Source organism: Oncorhynchus gorbuscha, linkage group LG18, assembly GCF_021184085.1.
Source record: "Oncorhynchus gorbuscha isolate QuinsamMale2020 ecotype Even-year linkage group LG18, OgorEven_v1.0, whole genome shotgun sequence".
NCBI lineage: Eukaryota > Metazoa > Chordata > Actinopteri > Salmoniformes > Salmonidae > Oncorhynchus > Oncorhynchus gorbuscha.
Window position 1 is genome coordinate 3,330,974 of NC_060190.1, and position 24,739 is coordinate 3,355,712.

General features: G+C 43.7%; 1 protein-coding gene, 1 long non-coding RNA gene and 1 pseudogene across 3 annotated transcripts in view; 2 read left to right on the forward strand and 1 right to left on the reverse strand.

Annotated features, from left to right (window-relative positions):
• Window positions 1-4,079, forward strand: part of LOC124002770 (GTPase IMAP family member 7-like) — a 66,972-nt gene extending 62,893 nt beyond the window's left edge. Inside the window, exons 1-3 of one of the 2 annotated variants that reach the window (XM_046310495.1) lie at window positions 141-273; window positions 1,645-1,734; window positions 1,849-4,079. In XM_046310495.1, coding sequence (XP_046166451.1) covers window positions 192-273; window positions 1,645-1,734; window positions 1,849-2,741 — 1,065 coding nt within the window. In that variant the 5' untranslated portion in view covers window positions 141-191 and the 3' untranslated portion in view covers window positions 2,742-4,079. Of the gene's footprint in view, window positions 1-140; window positions 274-1,644; window positions 1,735-1,848 lie in introns of those variants that run through there. The other variant, XM_046310496.1, reaches the window with a different exon arrangement.
• On the reverse strand, window positions 3,340-9,262 carry LOC124002846. The gene is made up of 4 exons (XR_006833142.1): window positions 8,786-9,262; window positions 4,593-4,774; window positions 4,469-4,501; window positions 3,340-4,005 (listed from the first exon to the last, which is right to left on the reverse strand). It is a non-coding gene; the product is annotated as an uncharacterized LOC124002846 (long non-coding RNA).
• Window positions 9,263-16,977: 7,715 nt separating this feature from the next.
• On the forward strand, window positions 16,978-21,331 carry LOC124002776 (annotated as a pseudogene).
• Window positions 21,332-24,739: the final 3,408 nt, after the last annotated feature.

The window sequence follows — 24,739 nt, forward strand, 5'->3', positions numbered from 1 at the left end:
TAGCCTATCCTGAGTAGAATAATGTTTGCCTAGCAACATTCTCTCATTGGCTAGAATTGAGTATGTGCTGGGAAAATGAAACTTAGCAGAATGTAAGCTGCAGCACATTGGGCACTTTAATTTTGCGTTGCATGAGTTTTAGACCATTCCATTGGTTGAGGTAAATCTCCACCCACCTGGGGCATCTGGCTATGCAAAACCAGCAGGCCCACGGCTTCAGGTCTCTCAGTGACAACAGGGGACAACAATACACAGATCAGTGCAACACTATAAGTGAGTATTCAACTTAACTACCTTACTAATTAAATGTTGTACAACAATCTACTCTACAGTACTTGAATAACTGTAGCACAATATTAAGTAGACATTTTATTGATAACAGGTCTGTTAATATTTGTGTAAATAATCGGAATCATCATCATAATCAATCAATAATCATTTTATGTGTAAATAAACAAACATTACAGTATGTTTGTATTTATACACATTTTAACATTGTAGAACAGTGAAAGGAGAAACATGGTTAGACTTTCACCTGAAACATTTACCTTGTTTAGTGCAGAGATAGTGCAGTATACTGTACCTTGTTTAGTGCAGAGATAGTGCAGTATACTGTATCTTGTTTAGTGCAGAGATAGTGCAGTATACTGTACCTTGTTTAGTGCAGAGATAGTGCAGTATACTGTACCTTGTTTAGTGCAGAGATAGTGCAGTATACTGTATCTTGTTTAGTGCAGAGATAGTGCAGTATACTGTACCTTGTTTAGTGCAGAGATAGTGCAGTATACTGTACCTTGTTTAGTGCAGAGATAGTGCAGTATACTGTACCTTGTTTAGTGCAGAGATAGTGCAGTATACTGTACCTTGTTTAGTGCAGTATATTGTATATTGATTAGTGTAGAGATAGTGCAGTATACTGTACCTTGGGTCAACATCCGTCTTATAGCAGGTTGTTGCTGTGAGGGACACACCTGCAGGCTTTTGTCATTACTGACTAAGGTCAAACTGCTTAGAGGTTGCATGTATCAACCAACGGATGACTGATAGACACATGATGTGGTTAGCTGATATATAAAATACCTATCCAGGTGTTGTAAGATCTGGTGTCAGCAACATCTGAGCAGAGGACCAGAGGAACACTATGCTTTGTGTTCAGACACCTCCTGATTTACACATTTAGCACTGGTTTCAGTTATACTGATTCCACTTCATTATTGTCTGAACTGTTCCTGTCTGTCAACACAGTAGATGTGATGTTTGATGGTAATGGAACACGACCTCTAACTGGTCTATCTGGTCTTAACAGCAGCAGACAGGCAGCGGTAGAATAATATCCATGTTTAGAATATCATTTGATACGCCCCATATGAGCACATTATGTTCACCTGATGTAGGCTACGTTGTTAGGGCATGTAATTTGTCTTACAACAGTTAAATCACGTAACATTACTCTTTTTATAGTTTGTAGTTTCATAGTTTATCATTTGAAAGTCAAATAGCTGAGAAAACAATATAATGTAGTTTATTCTCATCTGTAAACATTGGACCTCTGCCAAACACTCCCAGATGAGTCACTGAAGAAATGTGGACTTTGTATTTTGTAACGAGGTCATCATCTGTTTCCATGTTTTTGATTGGCTGCAGTAGTAGAAATGGAACGAGGAAGAGGAAGGACTCTGAAGATTCTGTTCCTGTTGACACTCTGTCTGCAATACTTCACTGGTCAATGCCAAGGTGCGCGCACGCGCACACACACACACACACACACACACACACACACACACACACACTTTTCAGAAGCCTTTAATCAAGCCACTATCAACTCAAGCACTTCTTGTCTGTTTCCAGTTTCAGGGCAGCTCTCTGATCTGAGGATAGTTCTGGTGGGGAAGACTGGATCAGGGAAGAGCGCAACAGGAAACACCATCCTGGGGTGGGAGGGGTTTAGAGAAGACTCCTCCCCTGAGTCTGTTACCTCACACTGTATGAAGCAGAGTGGAATGGTGGCTGGAAAGAAGATCAATGTGATTGACACACCAGGACTCTTTGACACAAAATTGACTGATACGGAAATGAAAAGTGAAATAGAAAAGGCCATCTACATGTCAGTCCCAGGACCCCACGTCTTCCTGCTGGTGATTAGACTTGGGGTGAGGTTCACAGAGGAGGAGAGGAACACTGTGAAGTGGATCCAGGAGAACTTCGGAGAAGAAGCCTCAATGTACACCATCTTGCTGTTCACACATGGAGATCAACTGAAGGGCAAATCAGTGGAGGAGTTTCTGGCTGAGAGCAAAGAGTTACGGAAACTCATCAATATCTGTGGGGGCAGATATCACTCCCTAATCAATGACAAGAGAAAACACAACACTCAGGTCCCAGAGCTGCTGAAGAAGATAGAGGAGATGGTGAAGAAGAATGGAGGAAAACACTACACCAATGAGATGTACCAGGAGGCCCAGAGGAAGATCGAAGAGGAGGAGGAGAGGAAGAGACAGGAAGAGGATAAGAGGGAGAAAGAGAGGCAACAGAAGGAGAGAGAAAGGATCAGAAGAGAAGAAATATTGTCTCGATGCAAGATATCAGCATTGGTCAGTTCGGCTGTATTGGGGTGGGGATACAAATTCTCATCTCCATTGTGGTTAGCAGCAGGGTCTGTATCAGCCATTTTTGAAGGTTATCAATGCATGGATGCTTATTTCAATTGGGGTGGTTCTGACCCAAAAGAGCACGAGGAATAGGATTTCACCATCTCAGATTGTTCTGAAGTTAAGATTAGTTTTCAAGCTATTTTTTTGGGGGGGGGGGATATAATTTGATCACTGAGAAATTAAGCAAATTGATTGCACCCAAATTGGCTATTTTAATTGATAAGATATTCAATAAATATACACTATATATACAAAAGTATGTGGACACCCCTTCAAATGAGTGGTTTCGGCTATTTCAGCCACACCCCGTTGCTGACAGATTTATAAAATCGAGCAGACAGCCATGCAATCTCTACAGACAAATATTGGCAGTAGAATGGCCTTACTGAAGAGCTCAGTGACTTTCAACATGGCACTGTCATAGGATGACACCTTTCCAACAAGTCAGTTATTGAAATGTCGTCCCTGCTTGAGCTGCCCTGGTCAACTGTAAGTGCTGTTATTGTGAAGTAGAAACGTCTCGGAGCAACAACAGCTGAGCCGCGTCTCTGTCCTCGGTTGCAACGTTCATTACCGAGTTCCAAACGGCCTCTGGAAGCAACGTCAGCACAGGAGCTGTTCGTCGGGAGCTTCATGAAATAGGTTTCCATGGCCGAGCAGCCGCACACAAGCCTAAGATCACCATACGCAAAGCGTCGGCTGGAGTGGTGTAAAGCTCATCGCCATTGGACTCTGGAGCAGTGGAAACACGTTCTCTGGAGTGTTGAATCAAGCTTCATCTGGTAGTCCGACAGATGAATATGAGTTTGGAGGATGCCAGGAGAACACTACCTGCCCAAATTCTGTTTGAATTTGGTTTGTTTCCATGCCTGTCATAACATTCTTTATCTGACCTGGACTTTACTTGCATAAAAATGTTGGATATGAAATGGCAAAGGAATTCGCACCTCGACATCAACCCGAGTTGCAGTGACCTAAAATCACAAAACATTAAAAATATCATGTGTAATAGTGCAGTATAAACACCATTAATCATATCGACTTTATAAGTCTAAAAACACTATTCTTTACATCTGCCAAGAGAAACAGGACCAATCCTCCTCTCTGAAGTGGGTCATCAACAGAAGAATGGCAGAATGGCCTTTTGGCTTTTAAAAATGTTGACAATTCTCTTACTCTTGTTCGGGAGAGCTTGAGTCAGGCGACTGTCAACCACGACGCCAGGGAGGGTTTTGAAGTGGTCGCAGAGCCATAACTTGGTGAAAGGAAAGGCCACTGTTCCTGGAGGTCACTGATGCTTGGAGGAGGACAAGAGTCCTATCCATTGTTACAGATAATATCCTTTCTTCATTTTCTTTTAAAAATGACAAATAAACAATTGTTAGGCTATGTGCTGCACTCCATACCAGCACAAGACAAACAAACAAACATTTGTATTATTTTGTATTTTTATGTATTTTTGGCATTCCTGTCCCTTTTATGACATTTCTCTCGCTCCCTCATAGCATAAACCATTTATTTTGAGGGCAAACAAATTCACTATTTACAAAACCGTTTTAACCTTTTGTGTGTGTGTGTGTGTGTGTGTGTGTGTGTGTGTGTGTGTGTGTGTGTGTGTGTGTGTGTGTGTGTGTGTGTGTGTGTGTGTGTGTGTGTGTGTGTGTGTACACACAGAAAAAGGGTTCCGAAAGGGTTCTTTGTCTGTCCCCATAGGAGAACCCTTTTTGTTTCCATGTAGAACCCTCTGTGGAAAGGGTTCTACATGGAACCCAGAAGAGTTCTACCTGGAACCAAAAGGGTTATACATGTAACGTTACCTGGAATCAGAAAGGGATCTTCAAAAGGTTCTCCTATGGGGACAAATAACCATTTTACCTTCTAGATGGCACCTTTTTCATAACAATTATATAAATATGTTACATTCATCAATCAAGATCTCACCTCTTTGGTTGAAGGACTGAAGCAATTCCCGGCACTATATTGGCGTCAAATGGTATTTTATATCTTCCGGTTGAACATATTCAAGGTCTTAAATATTCTCCACTACAACATTGGCCCTCAGATGCTCTGACAAAGATCTCACCAAATGCTCCAACTCGGGCAGAAGACCCTCCATGCCTACACTGGTTTAAGCAGAACACACTGGGTGAGACAGGCAGTTGGTGTTTAATTGCATCTTGAAGACCCTCCATGCCTACACTGGTTTAAGCAGAACACACTGGGTGAGACAGGCAGTTGGTGTTTAATTGTATCTTGAAGACCCTCCATGCCTACACTGGTTTAAGCAGAACACACTGGGTGAGACAGGCAGTTGGTGTTTAATTGCATCTTGAAGACCCTCCATGCCTACACTGGTTTAAGCAGAACACACTGGGTGAGACAGGCAGTTGGTGTTTAATTGCATCTTGAAGACCCTCCATGCCTACACTGGTTTAAGCAGAACACACTGGGTGAGACAGGCAGTTGGTGTTTAATTGCATCTTGAAGACCCTCCATGCCTACACTGGTTTAAGCAGAACACACTGGGTGAGACAGGCAGTTGGTGTTTAATTGCATCTTGAAGACCCTCCATGCCTACACTGGTTTAAGCAGAACACACTGGGTGAGACAGGCAGTTGGTGTTTAATTGCATCTTGAAGACCCTCCATGCCTACACTGGTTTAAGCAGAACACACTGGGTGAGACAGGCAGTTGGTGTTTAATTGCATCTTGAAGACCCTCCATGCCTACACTGGTTTAAGCAGAACACACTGGGTGAGACAGGCAGTTGGTGTTTAATTGCATCTTGAAGACCCTCCATGCCTACACTGGTTTAAGCAGAACACACTGGGTGAGACAGGCAGTTGGTGTTTAATTGCATCTTGAAGACCCTCCATGCCTACACTGGTTTAAGCAGAACACACTGGGTGAGACAGGCAGTTGGTGTTTAATTGCATCTTGAAGACCCTCCATGCCTACACTGGTTTAAGCAGAACACACTGGGTGAGACAGGCAGTTGGTGTTTAATTGCATCTTGAAGACCCTCCATGCCTACACTGGTTTAAGCAGAACACACTGGGTGAGACAGGCAGTTGGTGTTTAATTGCATCTTGAAGACCCTCCATGCCTACACTGGTTTTTAAGCAGAACACACTGGGTGAGACAGGCAGTTGGTGTTTAATTGCATCTTGAAGACCCTCCATGCCTACACTGGTTTAAGCAGAACACACTGGGTGAGACAGGCAGTTGGTGTTTAATTGCATCTTGAAGACCCTCCATGCCTACACTGGTTTAAGAAGAACACACTGGGTGAGACAGGCAGTTGGTGTTTAATTGCATCTTGAAGACCCTCCATGCCTACACTGGTTTAAGAAGAACACACTGGGTGAGACAGGCAGTTGGTGTTTAATTGCATCTTGAAGACCCTCCATGCCTACACTGGTTTAAGAAGAACACACTGGGTGAGACAGGCAGTTGGTGTTTAATTGCATCTTGAAGACCCTCCATGCCTACACTGGTTTAAGAAGAACACACTGGGTGAGACAGGCAGTTGGTGTTTAATTGCATCTTGAAGACCCTCCATGCCTACACTGGTTTAAGCAGAACACACTGGGTGAGACAGGCAGTTGGTGTTTAATTGCATCTTGAAGACCCTCCATGCCTACACTGGTTTAAGCAGAACACACTGGGTGAGACAGGCAGTTGGTGTTTAATTGCATCTTGAAGACCCTCCATGCCTACACTGGTTTAAGCAGAACACACTGGGTGAGACAGGCAGTTGGTGTTTAATTGCATCTTGAAGACCCTCCATGCCTACACTGGTTTAAGCAGAACACACTGGGTGAGACAGGCAGTTGGTGTTTAATTGCATCTTGAAGACCCTCCATGCCTACACTGGTTTAAGCAGAACACACTGGGTGAGACAGGCAGTTGGTGTTTAATTGCATCTTGAAGACCCTCCATGCCTACACTGGTTTAAGCAGAACACACTGGGTGAGACAGGCAGTTGGTGTTTAATTGCATCTTGAAGACCCTCCATGCCTACACTGGTTTAAGAAGAACACACTGGGTGAGACAGGCAGTTGGTGTTTAATTGCATCTTGAAGACCCTCCATGCCTACACTGGTTTAAGAAGAACACACTGGGTGAGACAGGCAGTTGGTGTTTAATTGCATCTTGAAGACCCTCCATGCCTACACTGGTTTAAGAAGAACACACTGGGTGAGACAGGCAGTTGGTGTTTAATTGCATCTTGAAGACCCTCCATGCCTACACTGGTTTAAGAAGAACACACTGGGTGAGACAGGCAGTTGGTGTTTAATTGCATCTTGAAGACCCTCCATGCCTACACTGGTTTAAGAAGAACACACTGGGTGAGACAGGCAGTTGGTGTTTAATTGCATCTTGAAGACCCTCCATGCCTACACTGGTTTAAGCAGAACACACTGGGTGATTCAGGGAAACAGAGAAACCTGAAAGATCAACAAGAAAGATCAATGCAACAGACTGACATGTCAATTTGGCTACTGTTAGCTAACACAATCCAAACAAGCTAACGTTAGCTAGCTAGTTAGTAGCTTAGTTGAGAAAACCTGCAGTGGGTATATAGAAGAATATAGTATATGGAATTACTACATACTAATCAGCTGCACAAAAATATTTAGGCAACTTCTCCAAAACAATAAAATAGCTAGAGTAGAACAGAAAGCTTATTTTCTCATGAGTTTTTCCTCACAGACCATTTGGCAAGGAGCATCGCATTAGTGGAAATCAAGTCTGTTCTCAGGGCAGGCCTGGTTGTAGATGGTTTCGAGTCGCGTCGGGGACAATGTTAGTATTTTAGCTTTCCCTAACCTTTACCTAATTATCCTAACCTGCTACGTTAATTTTCGTAACCTTCTGCGCAAAGTATCTTCTACTAGTCAAAACCGGCAGAGCTGCCCTGAGAACAGTCTTGGTTTCATCTATGAGATTCAGCTCTCTTTCTCTCTCTCACACACACACACAGTTTGGTGCCGCCAACTACAGCAGTGTTCAGGTACTACTGAAAGAAATACAGTACATTAGAGTAATTTCTACAGGAGGCTTACATTTACAGTTAACAGTATAATTGTACCCATGATGCAGGGTATCCTAGTTAGAGCATTGAACTAGTAACTGAAAGGTTACAAGACCAAATCCCTGAGTTGACAAGGTAAAAATCTGTCGTTCTGCCCCTGAACAGGCAGTTAACCCACTGTTCCTAGGCTGTCATTGAAAATAAGAATTTGTCCTTAACTGTCTTTCCTAGTTAAATAAAGGTTTTTTTTAAAATATGAAATAAATGCAGTGCAATCTACAGCATTAATGCTGTAAAACACATTGAAGTTATTTTACTGTGCATTCTACAGTGTTTTACTGTTGAAATTACAGAACAGTCTTACAGTGTACAGCAAGTTCATGTTTTCTACAGTTTACTGAACCACTACTGATTTAGAACCATGAAGTTACCTCAAGTCAACACAAAGACAACAGGAACACCGCCTCTGCTATTCCAGCACCATTTTAACTTAAACATTTAAATATCATCAAATCAAGAAAACTACATCTGCATAGTATAATACACAGAAAACACACTTAAAGATACCAAAAACAATTGAGTCCAATCAATGTTGCTAAATATCACGTGGCTTCCCTTGGTACTGATTTCTGTCTGTGTGCACAAGTAAAACAAAACATGTTGACTCGCCCTACTTGTAGACTAGTTGAAGGCCAACGCCATCCTCCGCTCTTTCATGTTGGCTAAACGGACTATGACGCTGTCATACAGTACATCTTTCATTTTTTGTTGTCCTAGGCTACCTAGCTAAAATGCTTGCTAGCTTAAATTCCTCACATTGGCAACAATGAACCAGCTAAGTTAGCTAGCTAGTTAAAGTGAGCCTACTAGGCTACATCTAGGCTAAGATTGAACTTCAATATTCTCAGGCCAGTGGTACAACATATTAATTTATGGTTAGATCAGAATGCTGTCATAATCATTGAACTGTACAGACAATTAAGTCAAAAACTAAGTCTCCATCCATGGCTTAGGAAAGGGGCAAGTTAGCCAGCTAGCTACTGCAGGACATCAACACAAACAGACCAGAAACACACACGTTTTTAATGAGTATTACCTTTTTCTTAGGATGTGATTTGATTGGTGTATCCCTTGGGGCTGTTTTGCTGCACCAGGACAACCCAAATTTCAGCTCAACGCTGATTAGCTAATTATGTTATATCGTTTTTATCAAGAGAGGCTAAATGCTTGCTGGCATCAATCAACTGCTACGGCGGCAACATGTTATATCTTCTATTTTGGTCCAGACGGCATCAGACACATCCTGAGACAGAGGGGCGTTTTCCTCGCTCAGATGGTTTCTCTGTTGAGATTCAGCCACTTGCAAATGAACGTAAACTGATGTTAACATGGGTGAAAAGTGCTTGCATTCGTTTTGGAAGAGGCTGCCTCCTGGGCCTCACTTTCAATAAAAGTGACGAAAGTTATGCACGTAGAGTTAAGAAAGATGCCCCTCCTTTCCCCCTTTTATCTGTTCCCGTCACGGGACAAAGCCCGGTGCACCACGGTTCAGGTTAATCAAACTCCCTCAGTGGAGGACTCAGGTAATCAAGGCAATGTAACTGAGATCCCCCTTCAGAAGTGTGGGCTTTTTGAAACCAGCACCACCTATTCTGTACTCCACCTCCACCTCCCTCTTCCCCTCTTCTCTTCTTCCTATTCCATCCAGCACCTCCGTCTGCCTCTCTTCCCTCTTATTCTGTCCAGCACCTCCCTCCGCCTTTCTTCTCTTCCCTCTCATTCTGTCCAGCACCTCCCTCCTCCTCTCTTCCCTCTCATTCTGTCCAGCACCTCCCTCCTCCTCTCTTCCCTCTCATTCTGTCCAGCACCTCCCTCCTCCTCTCTTCCCTCTCATTCTGTCCAGCACCTCCCTCCTCCTCTCTTCCCTCTCATTCTGTCCAGCACCTCCCTCCTCTCTTCCCTCTCATTCTGTCCACCACCTCTCTCCCCTTCTCTTCTCTTCCACCTCATTCTGTCCACCACCTCTCTCCCCTTCTCTTCTCTTCCACCTATTCTGTCCACCACCTCTCTCCCCTTCTCTTCTCTTCCACCTATTCTGTCCACCACCTCTCTCCCCTTCTCTTCTCTTCCACCTATTCTGTCCACCACCTCTCTCCCCTTCTCTTCTCTTCCACCTATTCTGTCCACCACCTCTCTCCCCTTCTCTTCTCTTCCACCTATTCTGTCCACCACCTCTCTCCCCTTCTCTTCCACCTCTCTGTCCACCTCCCTCCCTCTTCTCTCCACCTATTCTGTCCACCACCTCCTCTCCCCTCTCTTCCACCTCATTCTGTCCACCACCTCTCTCCCCTTCTCTTCCACCTATTCTGTCCACCACCCTCTCCCCCCTTCTCTTCCACCTATTCTGTCCACCACCTCTCTCCCCTTCTCTTCTCTTCCACCTATTCTGTCCACCACCTCTCTCCCCTTCTCTTCTCTTCCACCTATTCTGTCCACCACCTCTCTCCCCTTCTCTTCTCTTCCACCTATTCTGTCCACCACCTCTCTCCCCTTCTCTTCTCTTCCACCTATTCTGTCCACCACCTCTCTCCCCTTCTCTTCTCTTCCACCTATTCTGTCCACCACCTCTCTCCCCTTCTCTTCTCTTCCACCTATTCTGTCCACCACCCTCTCTCCCCTTCTCTTCTCTTCCACCTATTCTGTCCACCACCTCTCTCCCCTTCTCTTCTCTTCCACCTATTCTGTCCACCACCTCTCTCCCCTTCTCTTCTCTTCCACCTATTCTGTCCACCACCTCTCTCCCCTTCTCTTCTCTTCCACCTATTCTGTCCACCACCTCTCTCCTCTTCTCTTCTCTTCCACCTATTCTGTCCACCACCTCTCTCCTCTTCTCTTCTCTTCTCTTCCACCTATTCTGTCCACCACCTCTCTCTCTCTCCCTTCTCTTCCACCTATTCTGTCCACCTTCTCTTCCACCTATTCTGTCCACCACCTCTCCCCTTCTCTTCCACCTATTCTGTCCACCACCTCTCTCCCTTCTCTTTCTTCCACCTATTCTGTCCACCACCTCTCTCCCCTTCTCTTCTCTTCCACCTATTCTGTCCACCACCTCTCTCCTCTCTTCACCTTTCTTCTCTTCCACCTATTCTGTCCACCACCTCTCTCCTTCTCTTCTCTTCCACCTATTCTGTCCACCACCTCTCTCCTCTTCTCTCCCCTTCTCTTCCACCTATTCTGTCCACCACCTCTCTCCCCTTCTCTTCCACCTATTCTGTCCACCACCTCTCTCCCCTTCTCTTCCACCTATTCTGTCCACCACCTCTCTCCCCTTCTCTTCCACCTATTCTGTCCACCACCTCTCTCCTCTTCTCTTCTACCTATTCTGTCCACCACCTCTCCTCATCTCTTCAACACCATCTACAGGACAATAAGAAATACTGCAGGCCAGTTATGGTTTATTTGTGTGTGCTAATTATGATGCCATATTTTTTAAATGTAAAATAAAAAACTAAATTCTTCAGCTTTTGCTCGTGGGCGTGGAGAGGTGTGGCCCTTTCTATCACATTTCTGGGACCCGATCAAATGAACAGGGTCCCAGTGCTCCTGTCTTGAGGAGCAGACAGATAGGGAAGCCCTGGCTACACAGACCAAGAGTCTGAGGGACCTTTTCTTGTAAACAAGCTCTTGTTTTAGACACTTCCTCTCTTTCTGGTCTTTTAGAGGTCACTGTAGAGCGTATATGTGGTCTTTTAGAGGTCACTGTAGAGCGTATGTGTGGTCTTTGTTTAAAAAATGGCCTGCGTCCCAATGTTTAAAAAATGTACTCATGATGACTAACAGTATCAAATGCCTTTTTGAAATCCAATAATAGAATTACAGGGTTGTCATCTAATTAATCGTTATATTCCATCAAGTCCAAGACCAGCCTGATCATTTCCTTTTACATTTGACGCTCTTTCAAAAAGCCAGATATCTTGCATTTTTCTAGAATGGAAGCTAGTATATTATCTTTGTTTATGAGTGTAATTGGGCTTCAAGTATCAAACAAGAATGTATCCTCATGTGGTTTAGGGATAAGAGTTATAACACCTTGTTTTAATGACTCTGGAAGCTCTCGTTTTTCCATAGCTTTCTTAAATGTGGCAAGTAAGAATTAGAGGTTTGCCCATCAGTACCAGGGGATGTGATATTTTTTAACTGTGTGATATCAAATCTGATCTCCTTTGTGGTCAAATCTTCGCAGCAAACTTTATTGAATTCCTCATCAACAGAATTGCCATCAGGAATGGAGCTGAGTAATTTATTTGAATTAAATCAGGCAAGAGTCATATTAGTATCAATTCTTCTAAACGTTTGCAGTGAAGTCTAATATTGATTAATTATCCTGAGTAACCATGTCATTAATGTTGAGTCTCCTAACCATGTTCAGTTCACCTCTTCTCATCAATGTTGAGTCTCCTAACCATGTTCAGTTCACCTCTTCTCATCAATGTTGAGTCTTCTCACCATGTTCAGTTCACCTCTTCTCAATGTTGAGTCTCCTAACCATGTTCAGTTCACCTCTTCTCATCAATGTTGAGTCTCCTAACCATGTTCTCTTCTCATCAATGTTGAGTCTCCTAGCTCCATGTTCATGTTCAGTTCACCTCTTCTCATCAATGTTGAGTCTCCTAACCATGTTCAGTTCACCTCTTCTCATCAATGTTGAGTCTCCTAACCATGTTCAGTTCACCTCTTCTCATCAATGTTGAGTCTCCTAACCATGTTCAGTTCACCTCTTCTCATCAATGTTGAGTCTCCTAACCATGTTCAGTTCACCTCTTCTCATCAATGTTGAGTCTCCTAACCATGTTCAGTTCACTCTCTTCTCATCAATGTTGAGTCTCCTAACCATGTTCAGTTAACCATGTTCAGACCTTCTTCTCATCAATGTTGAGTCAATGTTGAGTCTCCTAACCATGTTCAGTTCACCTCTTCTCATCAATGTTGAGTCTCTAACTCATCAATATTCATGAGATCTTCTCTTTTACAACCTGCTGTCCTTTTCTAACCACTGTTTTCTAGATCTTGTAAAACCACCTCTATCTTTAAACGTGACATAGGAGAATATAGGTGGATTGAGACGCATCCAATGCACACAAACATATGTCCAGCTTAAATGGAGATTTTTATGGGGATGTTGGTTTTATGCTAATTTGATTTGCATTGACCTTAAGTTCTCAAATGGAAATAAAAAAAGTGCAATGAATTTAGGAAAATGTAGCCATCAACCATCTGCCGTACACTAAGTGCACATTGCTAATAGTTAATGTAGGCATCAACCATCTGCCGTACACTACGTGCACATTGCTAATAGTTAATGTAGGCATCAACCATCTGCCGTACACTACGTGCACATTGCTAATAGTTAATGTAGGCATCAACCATCTGCCGTACACTACGTGCACATTGCTAATAGTTAATGTAGGCATCAACCATCTGCCGTACACTAAGTGCACATTGCTAATAGTTCATTACCATGTAGTGCACATTGCAATGTAGGCATCAACCATCTGCCGTACACTACGTGCATCTGGTACACTACGTGCACATTGCTAATAGTTAATGTAGGCATCAACCATCTGCCGTACACTACGTGCACATTGCTAATAGTTAATTATATCTCTATGATGTGTATTATTGTGTACAGAATCGTTGTTAGAGGACGGGACATGGTGCGTCTGTCGGGTAAGTATGTATACTCATGTTTTACCACACTAATCTAGTTCTGAATACGTTTCTACTCAACGTGCAGTAATTATATTTACGTTTTTTAAATGTAGTTGGAAGGGAAATCGTTACAGTTGTTGTGTGGCTGAAAGAGTAATGTTGATGATTATAACAACACAAATGTACTTACTCTGTCTCCCTCTCACTTTCTCCTTCTCCTCCTGTCTGCTCATCCTCTCCTTCTCCTGAGAAAGAGAGAGTTGTTGGGTGAGGCTGAGAGTGTAATGATGATTATAACACAAATGTACTTACTCTGTCTCTCTCACTTTCTCCTCCTGTCTCCTCGTCCTCCTGTCTCTCTCTCCTGTCTCCTCATCCTGAGAGAGAGAGAGATGTAGAAACACATGTCTAGCTACTTCACTTCAGGTTCAGCAACACCAGAAAGTCAGAGAAGTTTGAATCATCATTTTTTTCATGTGTCAGGACCAGATTACGAACCCGGGTCTCCGGAGTGAGAAACAGCCAACTGAGCCACGAATAGTCAGCAGAACCCAGAAGATGAGGCAGACACAGCAGTACTTGAGACGGTGTATTTAATGAAGTAAAAAAGTGAAGTCCTTCAGGAAAACATGTAACTCCACAACCTCAAAAGGAATTCCACAAGAACAAAGGTAATCCTCCAAGACAAAAAGGTAAATCCACAAGGTGGTAGGTAAAGCATAAAAAGCCTCAAAAAGATACTCAAAAATAAATAAACAAACAAGAACAAAATTCCACAAGCGAGTCCACCGGGATCAACAAGAGTACACAGAATACTAGGGCTGGGTGCTAACATACAAACACAGAGCAAATAACTGAGGAAAACTAAGGGTTTAAATACAATCAGGGGAAACGAGGCACAGGTGCAAATAATAATGGGGATCAAGGGAAAACAAAAGGTCAAAAAGCACAATGGGGGCATCTAGTGACCAAAAACCGGAACAACCCTGGCCAAATCCTGACATCATGTACAGATGTAAAATCTTAATTTGATGTAAAATCTTAATTTGCAAAATAACACTGCGGCAACGGGATTTTAAAGTTTTGTCGATAATGTTGCTTGATCGGTGGTTAGGCTATTAGCTGGACTAAAGTACTGCAGTACTGTAAAATAGTGTTAATATGATCACATGTTAGTGTGGGTTTTCAGTTCATTTATGTTAATCACAAAGCAGGAAAATTCTCAGCAACAAAACAGTGATTAAATTAAGATCCGACAGCTATATGCATTGTTGTACGTGGTTGAATCAACTCTATATGTATTCAAATCTGTCATTCATTCTTCAGAACTTGGCCTACATTATCACTACCCACCCTCTTGGGTCTCCACGCCCTTAGCCTTGCCTTGGCATGGCCCCTTAGCATGGCCCCTAGAGCCTGGCCCCTTACAACCAACCCCTAGCCTGATCTCTAGCCTGGCCCCTTACAACCAACCCCGAGCCTGATCTCTAGCCTGGCCCCTTACAACCAACCCCTAGCCTGATCTCTAGCCTGGTCCGTACAACCAAACCCTAGCCTGATCTCTAGCCTGGTCCTTACAACCAACCCCTAGCCTGATCTCTAGCCTGGCCCCTTACAACCAACCCCGAGCCTGATCTCTAGCCTGGTCCTTACAACCAACCCCGAGCCTGATCTCTAGCCTGGTCCTTACAACCAACCCCTAGCCTGATCTCTAGCCTGGTCCTTACAACCAACCCCTAGCCTGATCTCTAGCCTGGTCCCTTACAACCAACCCCTAGCCTGATCTCTAGCCTGGTCCCTTACAACCAACCCCGAGCCTGATCTCTAGCCTGGTCCCTTACAACCAACCCGAGCCTGATCTCTAGCCTGGTCCTTACAACCAACCCCTAGCCTGATCTCTAGCCTGGTCCTTACAACCAACCCCTAGCCTGATCTCTAGCCTGGTCCTTACAACCAACCCCTAGCCTGATCTCTAGCCTGGTCCCTTACAACCAACCCCGAGCCTGATCTCTAGCCTGGTCCTTACAACCAACCCCTAGCCTGATCTCTAGCCTGGTCCCTTACAACCAACCCCGAGCCTGATCTCTAGCCTGGTCCTTACAACCAACCCCTAGCCTGATCTCTAGCCTGGTCCCTTACAACCAACCCCTAGCCTGATCTCTAGCCTGGTCCTTACAACCAACCCCGAGCCTGATCTCTAGCCTGGTCCTTACAACCAACCCCTAGCCTGATCTCTAGCCTGGTCCTTACAACCAACCCCTAGCCTGATCTCTAGCCTGGTCCCTTACAACCAACCCCTAGCCTGATCTCTAGCCTGGCCCCTTACAACCAACCCCTAGCCTGATCTCTAGCCTGGTCCTTACAACCAACCCCTAGTCTCATTACTTCAGCCTACATACTTCCTGTAGATCTGGAGGAGTTGGACAGGTATAAGCAACATGGTAGTGACTCTACCTTGCATTCTGATAGGTTAGGTGGAACTTCCACCATACTGCTGATACCTACCCAAGCCTTTCAGATCTACTCCAGTCCCTGGGGGATTGGGGCTAGGGGATGCAGAGGGTAGGGGAAGTTTTAAGAAACAGTCCAGGTGTTCATCCCAAATGGCACTCTGTTTCCTATATAGTGCACTAGGGCCCTGCTCTACAGTAGCATATAGTGCACTAGGGCCCTGCTCTACAGTAGCATATAGTGCACTAGGGCCCTGCTCTACAGTAGCATATAGTGCACAGGGCCCTGCTCTACAGTAGCATATAGTGCACCAGGGCCCTGCTCTACAGTAGCATATAGTGCACCAGGGCCCTGCTCTACAGTAGCATATAGTGCACTAGGGCCCTGCTCTACAGTAGCATATAGTGCACTAGGGCCCTGCTCTACAGTAGCATATAGTGCACCAGGGCCCTGCTCTACAGTAGCATATAGTAAAGAGCACCAGGGCCCTGCTCTACAGTAGCATATAGTGCACTAGGGCCCTGCTCAGAACAGTAGCATATAGTGCACAGGGCCCTGCTCTACAGTAGCATATAGTGCCTAGGGCCCTGCTCTACAGTAGCATATAGTGCACTAGGGCCCTGCTCTACAGTAGCATATAGTGCACCAGGGCCCTGCTCTACAGCAGCATATAGTGCACTAGGGCCCTGTTCTACAGTAGCATATAGTGCAAAGGGCCCTGCTCTACAGTAGCATATAGTGCACCAGGGCCCTGTTCTACAGCAGCATATAGTGCAAAGGGTCCTGGTTCAACGGTAGCATATAGTGCAAAGGGCCCTGCTCTACAGCAGCATATAGTGCACTAGGCCCTGCTCTACAGTAGCATATAGTGCAAAGGGCCCTGCTCTACAGTAGCATATAGTGCACTAGGGCCCTGCTCTACAGTAGCATATAGTGCACCAGGGCCCTGCTCTACAGTAGCAGACTGTAAAGGGAATAGGGTGCCGTTTGGCACACAGGCCATGTTTGTCAGAACTGTAGACAATCCAGGGAAGCAGGAACCTCCCCTCCATTCTGCCAGATGCACAGGATATTCCTTTCTTTGTTTGTGAGAAAACGTCAGTACTCAGACCGCTGGTTCAACGCAGGCAGAGGAGCTGAAAGAGCTGGGTCAACGCAGGCAGAGGACCTGAAAGAGCTGGGTCAACGCAGACAGAGGAGCTGAAAGAGCTGGTTCAACGCAGACAGAGGAGCTGAAAGAGCTGGGTCAACGCAGGCAGAGGACCTGAAAGAGCTGGTTCAACGCAGGCAGAGGAGCTGAAAGAGCTGGTTCAACGCAGGCAGAGGACCTGAAAGAGCTGGGTCAACGCAGACAGAGGACCTGAAAGAGCTGGGTCAACGCAGACAGAGGACCTGAAAGAGCTGGGTCAACGTAGACAGAGGACCTGAAAGAGCTGGGTCAACACAGACAGAGGACCTGAAAGAGCTGGGTCAACGCAGACAGAGGACCTAAAAGAGCTGGGTCAACACAGACAGAGGAGCTGAAAGAGCTGGTTTAGCGCAGGCAGAGGAGCTGAAAGAGCTGGTGACATTTGACAATAGAAGAGGGACAGAACCATGACTGAAGGTAAACCATTTGGTTTAATATCTTATATAATGAAACCTCATATACATGAACTGTTTGAGAAGGATGTAGCAGACTGAACTGTTCATTCAACCTGGAACACTCGTAGCTATCACAATGATTCTGTACTTCAGCTAATACAAGACTGTTTTACACTGAACTGAAATATACTTGTTATGTTATCCTAACAGCTACACCACTGAGAGAGATGGAGCTGAAACGGCAGCCTGAGTCTGATGGGTGTGGCTCAACAAATCATGATGGTATGTACTCTGTTTGGACTGTGATGTTATGGTCTAATGGTTGAGTCAAATCATGATGGTATGTACTCTGTTTGGACGTGATGTTATGGTCTCATGGTTGAGTCAAATCATGATGGTATGTACTCTGTTTGGATGTGATGTTATGGTCTAATGGTTGAGTCAAATCATGATGGTATGTACTCTGTTTGGACAGTGATGTTATGGTCTCTAATGGTTGAGTCAAATCATGATGGTATGTACTCTGTTTGGACTGTGATGTTATGGTCTCTAATGGTTGAGTCAAATCATGATGGTATGTACTCTGTTTGGACAGTGATGTTATGGTCTCTAATGGTTGAGTCAAATCATGATGGTATGTACTCTGTTTGGACAGTGATGTTATGGTCTCTAATGGTTGAGTCAAATCATGATGGTATGTACTCTGTTTGGACAGTGATGTTATGGTCTCTAATGGTTGAGTATGTACTCTGTTTGGACTGTGATGTTATGGTCTCTAATGGTTGAGTCAAATCATGATGGTATGTACTCTGTTTGGACAGTGATGTTATGGTCTCTAATGGTTGAGTCAAATCATGATGGTATGTACTCTGTTTGGACTGTGATGTTATGGTCTAATGGTTGAGTCAAATCATGATGGTATGTACTCTGTTTGGACAGTGATGTTATTGTCTCTAATGGTTGAGTCAAATCATGATGGTATGTACTCTGTTTGGACAGTGATGTTATGGTCTCTAATGGTTGAGTCAAATCATGATGGTATGTACTCTGTTTGGACTGTGATGTTATGGTCTCTAATGGTTGAGTCAAATCATGATGGTATGTACTCTGTTTGGACTGTGATGTTATGGTCTCTAATGGTTGAGTCAAATCATGATGGTATGTACTCTGTTTGGACTGTGATGTTATGGTCTCTAATGGTTGAGTCAAATCATGATGGTATGTACTCTGTTTGGACTGTGATGTTATGGTCTCTAATGGTTGAGTCAAATCATGATGGTATGTACTCTGTTTGGACAGTGATGTTATGGTCTCTAATGGTTGAGTCAAATCATGATGGTATGTACTCTGTTTGGACAGTGATGTTATGGTCTCTAATGGTTGAGTCAAATCATGATGGTATGTACTCTGTTTGGACTGTGATGTTATGGTCTCTAATGGTTGAGTCAAATCATGATGGTATGTACTCTGTTTGGACTGTGATGTTATGGTCTCTAATGGTTGAGTATGTACTCTGTTTGGACTGTGATGTTATGGTCTCTAATGGTTGAGTATGTACTCTGTTTGGACTGTGATGTTATGGTCTCTAATGGTTGAGTATGTAGTCAAACTGTGATGTTATGGTCTCTAATGGTTGAGTATGTACTCTGTTTGGACTGTGATGTTATGGTCTCTAATGGTTGAGTATGTACTCTGTTTGACTGTGATGTTAAATCTAATGATGGTATGTACTCTGTTTGGACTGTGATGTTATGGTCTCTAATGGTTGAGTCAAATCATGATGGTATGTACTCTGTTTGGACTGTGATGTTATGGTCTCTAATGGTTGAGTATGTACTCTGTTTGGACTGTGATGTTATGGTCTCTAATGAGTATGTACTCTGTTTGGACTGTGATGTTATGGTCTCTAATGGTTGTATGTACTCTGTTTGGACTGTGATGTTATGGTCTCTAATGGTTGAGTATGTACTCTGTTTGGACTGTGATGTTATGGTCTCTAATGGTTGAGTATGTACTCTGTTTGGACTGTGATGTTATGGTCTCTAATGGTTGAGTATGTACTCTGTTTGGACTGTGATGTTATGGTCTCTAATGGTTGAGTCAAAACAACACACCACACATTACAGCTGGGCAACTTATAATACTAACTCAACTAGTTACTTTGAGCAGGATGGTTATGGTTAAAATAATCATTGAATGAATCATTGAATCAATTGAATGAATTAAATGAATCAACATACATTATCTCTATTTTACAGCGTGATAGTTGAGTTACTTTAAATGTTTTGTTGTTGTTGCTATAGTTACAGGAAGCTACATTGTCTTTATCCGTGTGGTTTTTACAGGGTCTGGTTTGACCGCTGAGCTGAGGATTGTGTTGCTAGGGAAGACTGGAGCAGGGAAGAGCGCAACAGGAAACACCATCCTGGGGAAGAATGTATTTAAAGTGGACTCTTCCCCTGCGTCAGTGACCGGACAGTGTGAGAGACAGAGTGGAGAGGTCAACGGGACGACGGTTCATGTGGTTGATACGCCGGGCCTCTTCGACACAGCCCGGTCGGACGAAGAGGTGAAGGAGAAAATAGAGGAGTGCGTTAACATGTCCGTCCCGGGCCCCCACGCCTTCCTGCTGGTGATCAGGCTGGGGTGAGGTTCACAGAGGAGGAGAGGAACGCCGTGAGGTGGATCCAGGAGAACTTCGGAGAGGACGCCTCCATGTACACCATCTTGCTGTTCACCTGTAAAGACCAGCTGAAGGGGAAACAGGTGACAGATTCTCTGAAGATGTGTAAAGAGCTGCGGAGACTCTCCATCACGTTAGGAGGCGGGTATCACTCGTTCAACAACGACGCCAAAGACGACCCGGCTCAGGTCCCAGAGCTGCTGGAGAAGATCAAAGAGATGGTGGAGCTGAACGGAGGAGAGCACTACACCAACGAGATGTACCAGAAGGCTCAGAGGAAGATCAGAGAGGCGGAGGAGAGGAGGAGGGAGGAGGAGGAGAAGAGGAGGGAGGAGGAGGAGAGAAAGTTAAAAGAAGAGGTAAAGGTCGAGATAGAGAAAGAAAAGGAGGAAGAGAAAAGGGAGAAGGTAGATAAAAAGAGGAATCTCCACATGGCTCTAGCAGTAACAGTAGTGTGTGTAGTAGTAGGGGTGATCATAGCAGCTGCTGCTGATACCACAGTGGCCCTGGCTCTAGCTCCACTCCTACTGGTGCTGGGAGCAGCCAGTGGAATAACGGCTATCTGTCTAAAGAATGGAAGGTGTGGAGCTAAAACACCCGTCTCCGTAGCTGTATAACAATCACATACTGTATACCTCATTAAGGCTGTTTTTACACTGGCAACACAATTCTGATCTTTTGCCACTAATTGGTCTTTTGACCAATCCGATCTATTATCAATAATTGGGCAAAATATCAGAATTTGTCTGCCTGTGTAAAGATCAGAATTAGGCTGCCCGTGTAAAGATCAGAATTAGGTTACCTGTGTAAACGAGGCCGAACAAGACCTAGCAACAGAAACATAGATTGAATGATTGATTGATAGATGGTTTTATAGATAGATAGATAGATAGATAGATAGATAGATAGATAGATAGATAGATAGATAGATAGATAGATAGATAGATAGATAGATAGATAGAAATAGTCTTAAATCTGTTCCCTTAAGTATTTCTCTGGGTGTCCAGTGATCTATTGATTTAATCATGTGTTCAGGGATAACATTTATGAACACTTAATAAAGAGAAGTAAAGAGTCTGACTGATGACTAATGTTTTTATTACATTTCTCTGATATGTTTTAGAACACGTTTCCTCCCTGTATTATGTCAGAGTGACTGTCTGCCTTATAGTTTCACTATCTAGATTACAAACCTCGAGAGGAACCAGGCTCTGAGGGCTGTGCCGGGTGGAGATTATAACAGAACATGGCCAAGATGTTCATAGATGACCAGCAGGGTCAAATAATAATAATCACAGTGGTTGTAGAGGGTGCAACAGGTCACCACCTCAGGAGTAAATGTCAGTTGGCTTTTCATAGCCAATCATTGAGGGTATCTCAACCGCTCCTGCTGTCTCTAGAGACTTGAAAACGGCAGGTCCGGGACAGGCAGCACGTCCGGTGAACAGGTGAGGGTTCCATAGCCGCAGGCAGAACAGTTGAAACTGGAGCAGCAGCACGACCAGGTGGACTGGGGACAGCGAGGAGTCATCAGGCCAGGTAGTCCTGAGACATGGTCCGAGCGCTCAGGTCCTCCGAGAGAGAGAAAGAGAAAGAAAGAAAGAAAGAAAGAAAGAGAAAAAAAAAAGAAAGAAAGAAAGAAAGAAAGAGAGAAAAAGAGAGAGCATACTTAAACCTCCCCCACGGGCACAAGACAAGGGGGGGGGGCGCCAAGCCAGACAGGAAGACCACGTCAGTGACTCAACCCACTCAAGTGAAGCACCCCTCCTAGGGACGGCATGGAAGAGCACCAGTAACCCAGTGGAGAGAGGGGATATCGGATATCACAACATATATAGCCTGCTATGAGGACAGCAGGAGGAATTAATTGATATCACAACATATATAGGCTGCTATGAGGACAGCAGGAGGAATTAATTGATATCACAACATATATAGGCTGCTATGAGGACAGCAGGAGGAATTAATTGATATCACAACATATATAGGCTGCTATGAGGACAGCAGGAGGAATTAATTGATATCACAACATATATAGGCTGCTATGAGGACAGCAGGAGGAATTAATTGATATCACAACATATATAGGCCTTTCTACCACAATATACAATGTGAAAAATTGTGATTAGTATATCACCTCGGAGAGATACATTTTCTCTTCATTTGCCCTTTCTACCACAATATACAATGTGAAATATTGTGATTAGTATATGTGTATTGTTTCCCTATTATACAGTCTGAACGTAATAAAAAGTGGATCCTCTTTGGGGGTAAATTTGAAACCCCATTCATTGGAGCTCACAGGACTATTTATTCTCTCTCTTCTCATACCTCTCCATCCAGAACTGACAACATCCAGCCAGCAGCAAACCACCCTGCATCCCACAGCTGGCTGGCTTCTGATGCTAAGCAGCGTTGGTCCTGGTCAGTCCCTGGATGGGAGACTAGCTCCTGCTGGAAGTGGTGTTGGAGGGCCAGTAGGAGGCAGCCTTTCCTCTGGTCCCCAGGGCAGTGATTGGGGACATTGCTGTCTTTTAGATGGGATGTTAAACAGTGTCCTGACTCTCTGTGTTCACTAAAATATCCCATGGCACTTATCATAAGAGTAGGCGTGTTAACCCTGGTGTGCTGGCTAAATTCCCAATCTGGCCCTCATACCATCATGGTCACCTAATCACCCTCAGCTTACAATTGGCTCATTCATCCCAGGTTGCCGCTGTAAATGAGAATGAGTTCTCAGTGAACATACCTGATAGAATAAGGGATAAATAAATAAAAGCAGGCAATATTTTAGTTCTGGATTTTCAAGACTATTAGCACTGTAAATGCAATTAGGTATGATGAATACATTGTCTTATAAACCGATGTGGGCATTCTGAAGACGCTTAATAATACAATCAAATCAAATCAAATCTACCTTAAGTTTGTGTGTGAGAGGAATTCAAACTCAAAGGCTGTCTGTGATGTTCCTGCATCATCATTCCTTAAATCACAGACAGTATTCAGAGCTGTTTACTTGTGGAATAGACACGAACTGGAATGCAGTTTTAACCAATCAGCATTCAGGATTAGACCCACCCATTGTATAAAAGGGCATAACTGTCCTGAATCTCTTGTACATTGTAGTTCTCTGAGTCTCAATAAAATACCAGAGGGGAAAACTCACTAGAATTATGGATGATTTCATTTTTACGTCAGCAAGTAGAGAGTGAATTACATCTCATATGTAAATACAAACAAAACAAGTCTGATGTTGGCAAACAAACAGGATGAGACGAGCACAAGTAGCCATGAAACCAGGAAAGCAACCAGAAGGTGGGACCCATTCTTTAATAACATTGGTGAACAGTGGAAACTAATGAACAGAAAAACATTAGTTTAGGTGGGAGATGGTGCTGGTGACTGAAGCTCAAAGGAGGGTTAGGGTACGTTTTAACATTAGCTGAGCCATAAAAAAGTTGTCGTGTCTGTGACTATCATTACATGTGAAGACTGCTTTTTTTATCAAATAAATTCTCTATGTGTAATTATGTGATTAAACTAATCATGCAAACTTTAATTAACTAGGAAGTCAGGGCACCACGGGACATTTTTATAGTCTCTATTTTCCAAATCGAGTACAGTCTTGTATTAATGTATTATTCTTACCTCATCAGTTCACATTATTGAAAGTCGCAAACGCTTGGATATCTGCACGAACCTTAGCCTAAATGATGAATCAGCGATATACAAATTGGCTTAATTATTTATTTACTAACTAACTAAATAATCACAGGAATACATAACAAACAAACAGTTATTGGTTACTAACACAATGCAATGATAAGTCCCTTGGTGGGCTAAACCGGTATGACGGCTTGGTAGACAATGGAAAGGGGTGGGGACAGATAAAAGAGCGGGAAAGACAAAATGGATTCACTACGCACAGTTGATAATTATATTCATTGAAATGCTAGTCGTTTACACATGAACAGATAGTATTTGCTCTTATTCTGTAGTCATTTATAGTCTGAGAGTTGAACCATTTCCAGCTGTGTAGCCATCGCTGCACGCTGTCTGGTCTAATGTAAATTTCGCCAGGAGTGGGTTTTATACACTTCTGAGAAAAGGGCGGTCCATGACGCTGACGTAATGTCTATGATCACGTGGCCACTGACCTGGTTAATACTTTACATGGAAGACAATTCTCTCATTTTGAAGGTTAACATCACATTACATCTTTTCACAAATAGTTACATGTTTAATCACATACGTTTCACAAAATGTAGATGTAAACCTTGAAAGTGTCCACAAACAGAGATACAGTAATGTGTGTTTCCTGTCCTTCATGAGGTCACCAAATGAAACATGCTCGTCATGACTGTCCCTTAGTGTCCACGGACCATTGCCACATTCTCAAAAGTAGAAACATTGTTTAATTAATCAAACTTTTGATGTCCAAGTGTCTCTCTGTATTCCACAGTTTACATTCCAATCTCGAACCCTACAGAGCATAGGGGCAGCGTATTTTATGACCGACCATAAAACAGCCGACTTCCCGCTCTCCCCCTCTACGAGAGAGAACAGGCTGTAGAGCAGACCCACTCTAACCAGATCCTTCACATCGTCACAGGAGAGTCATGA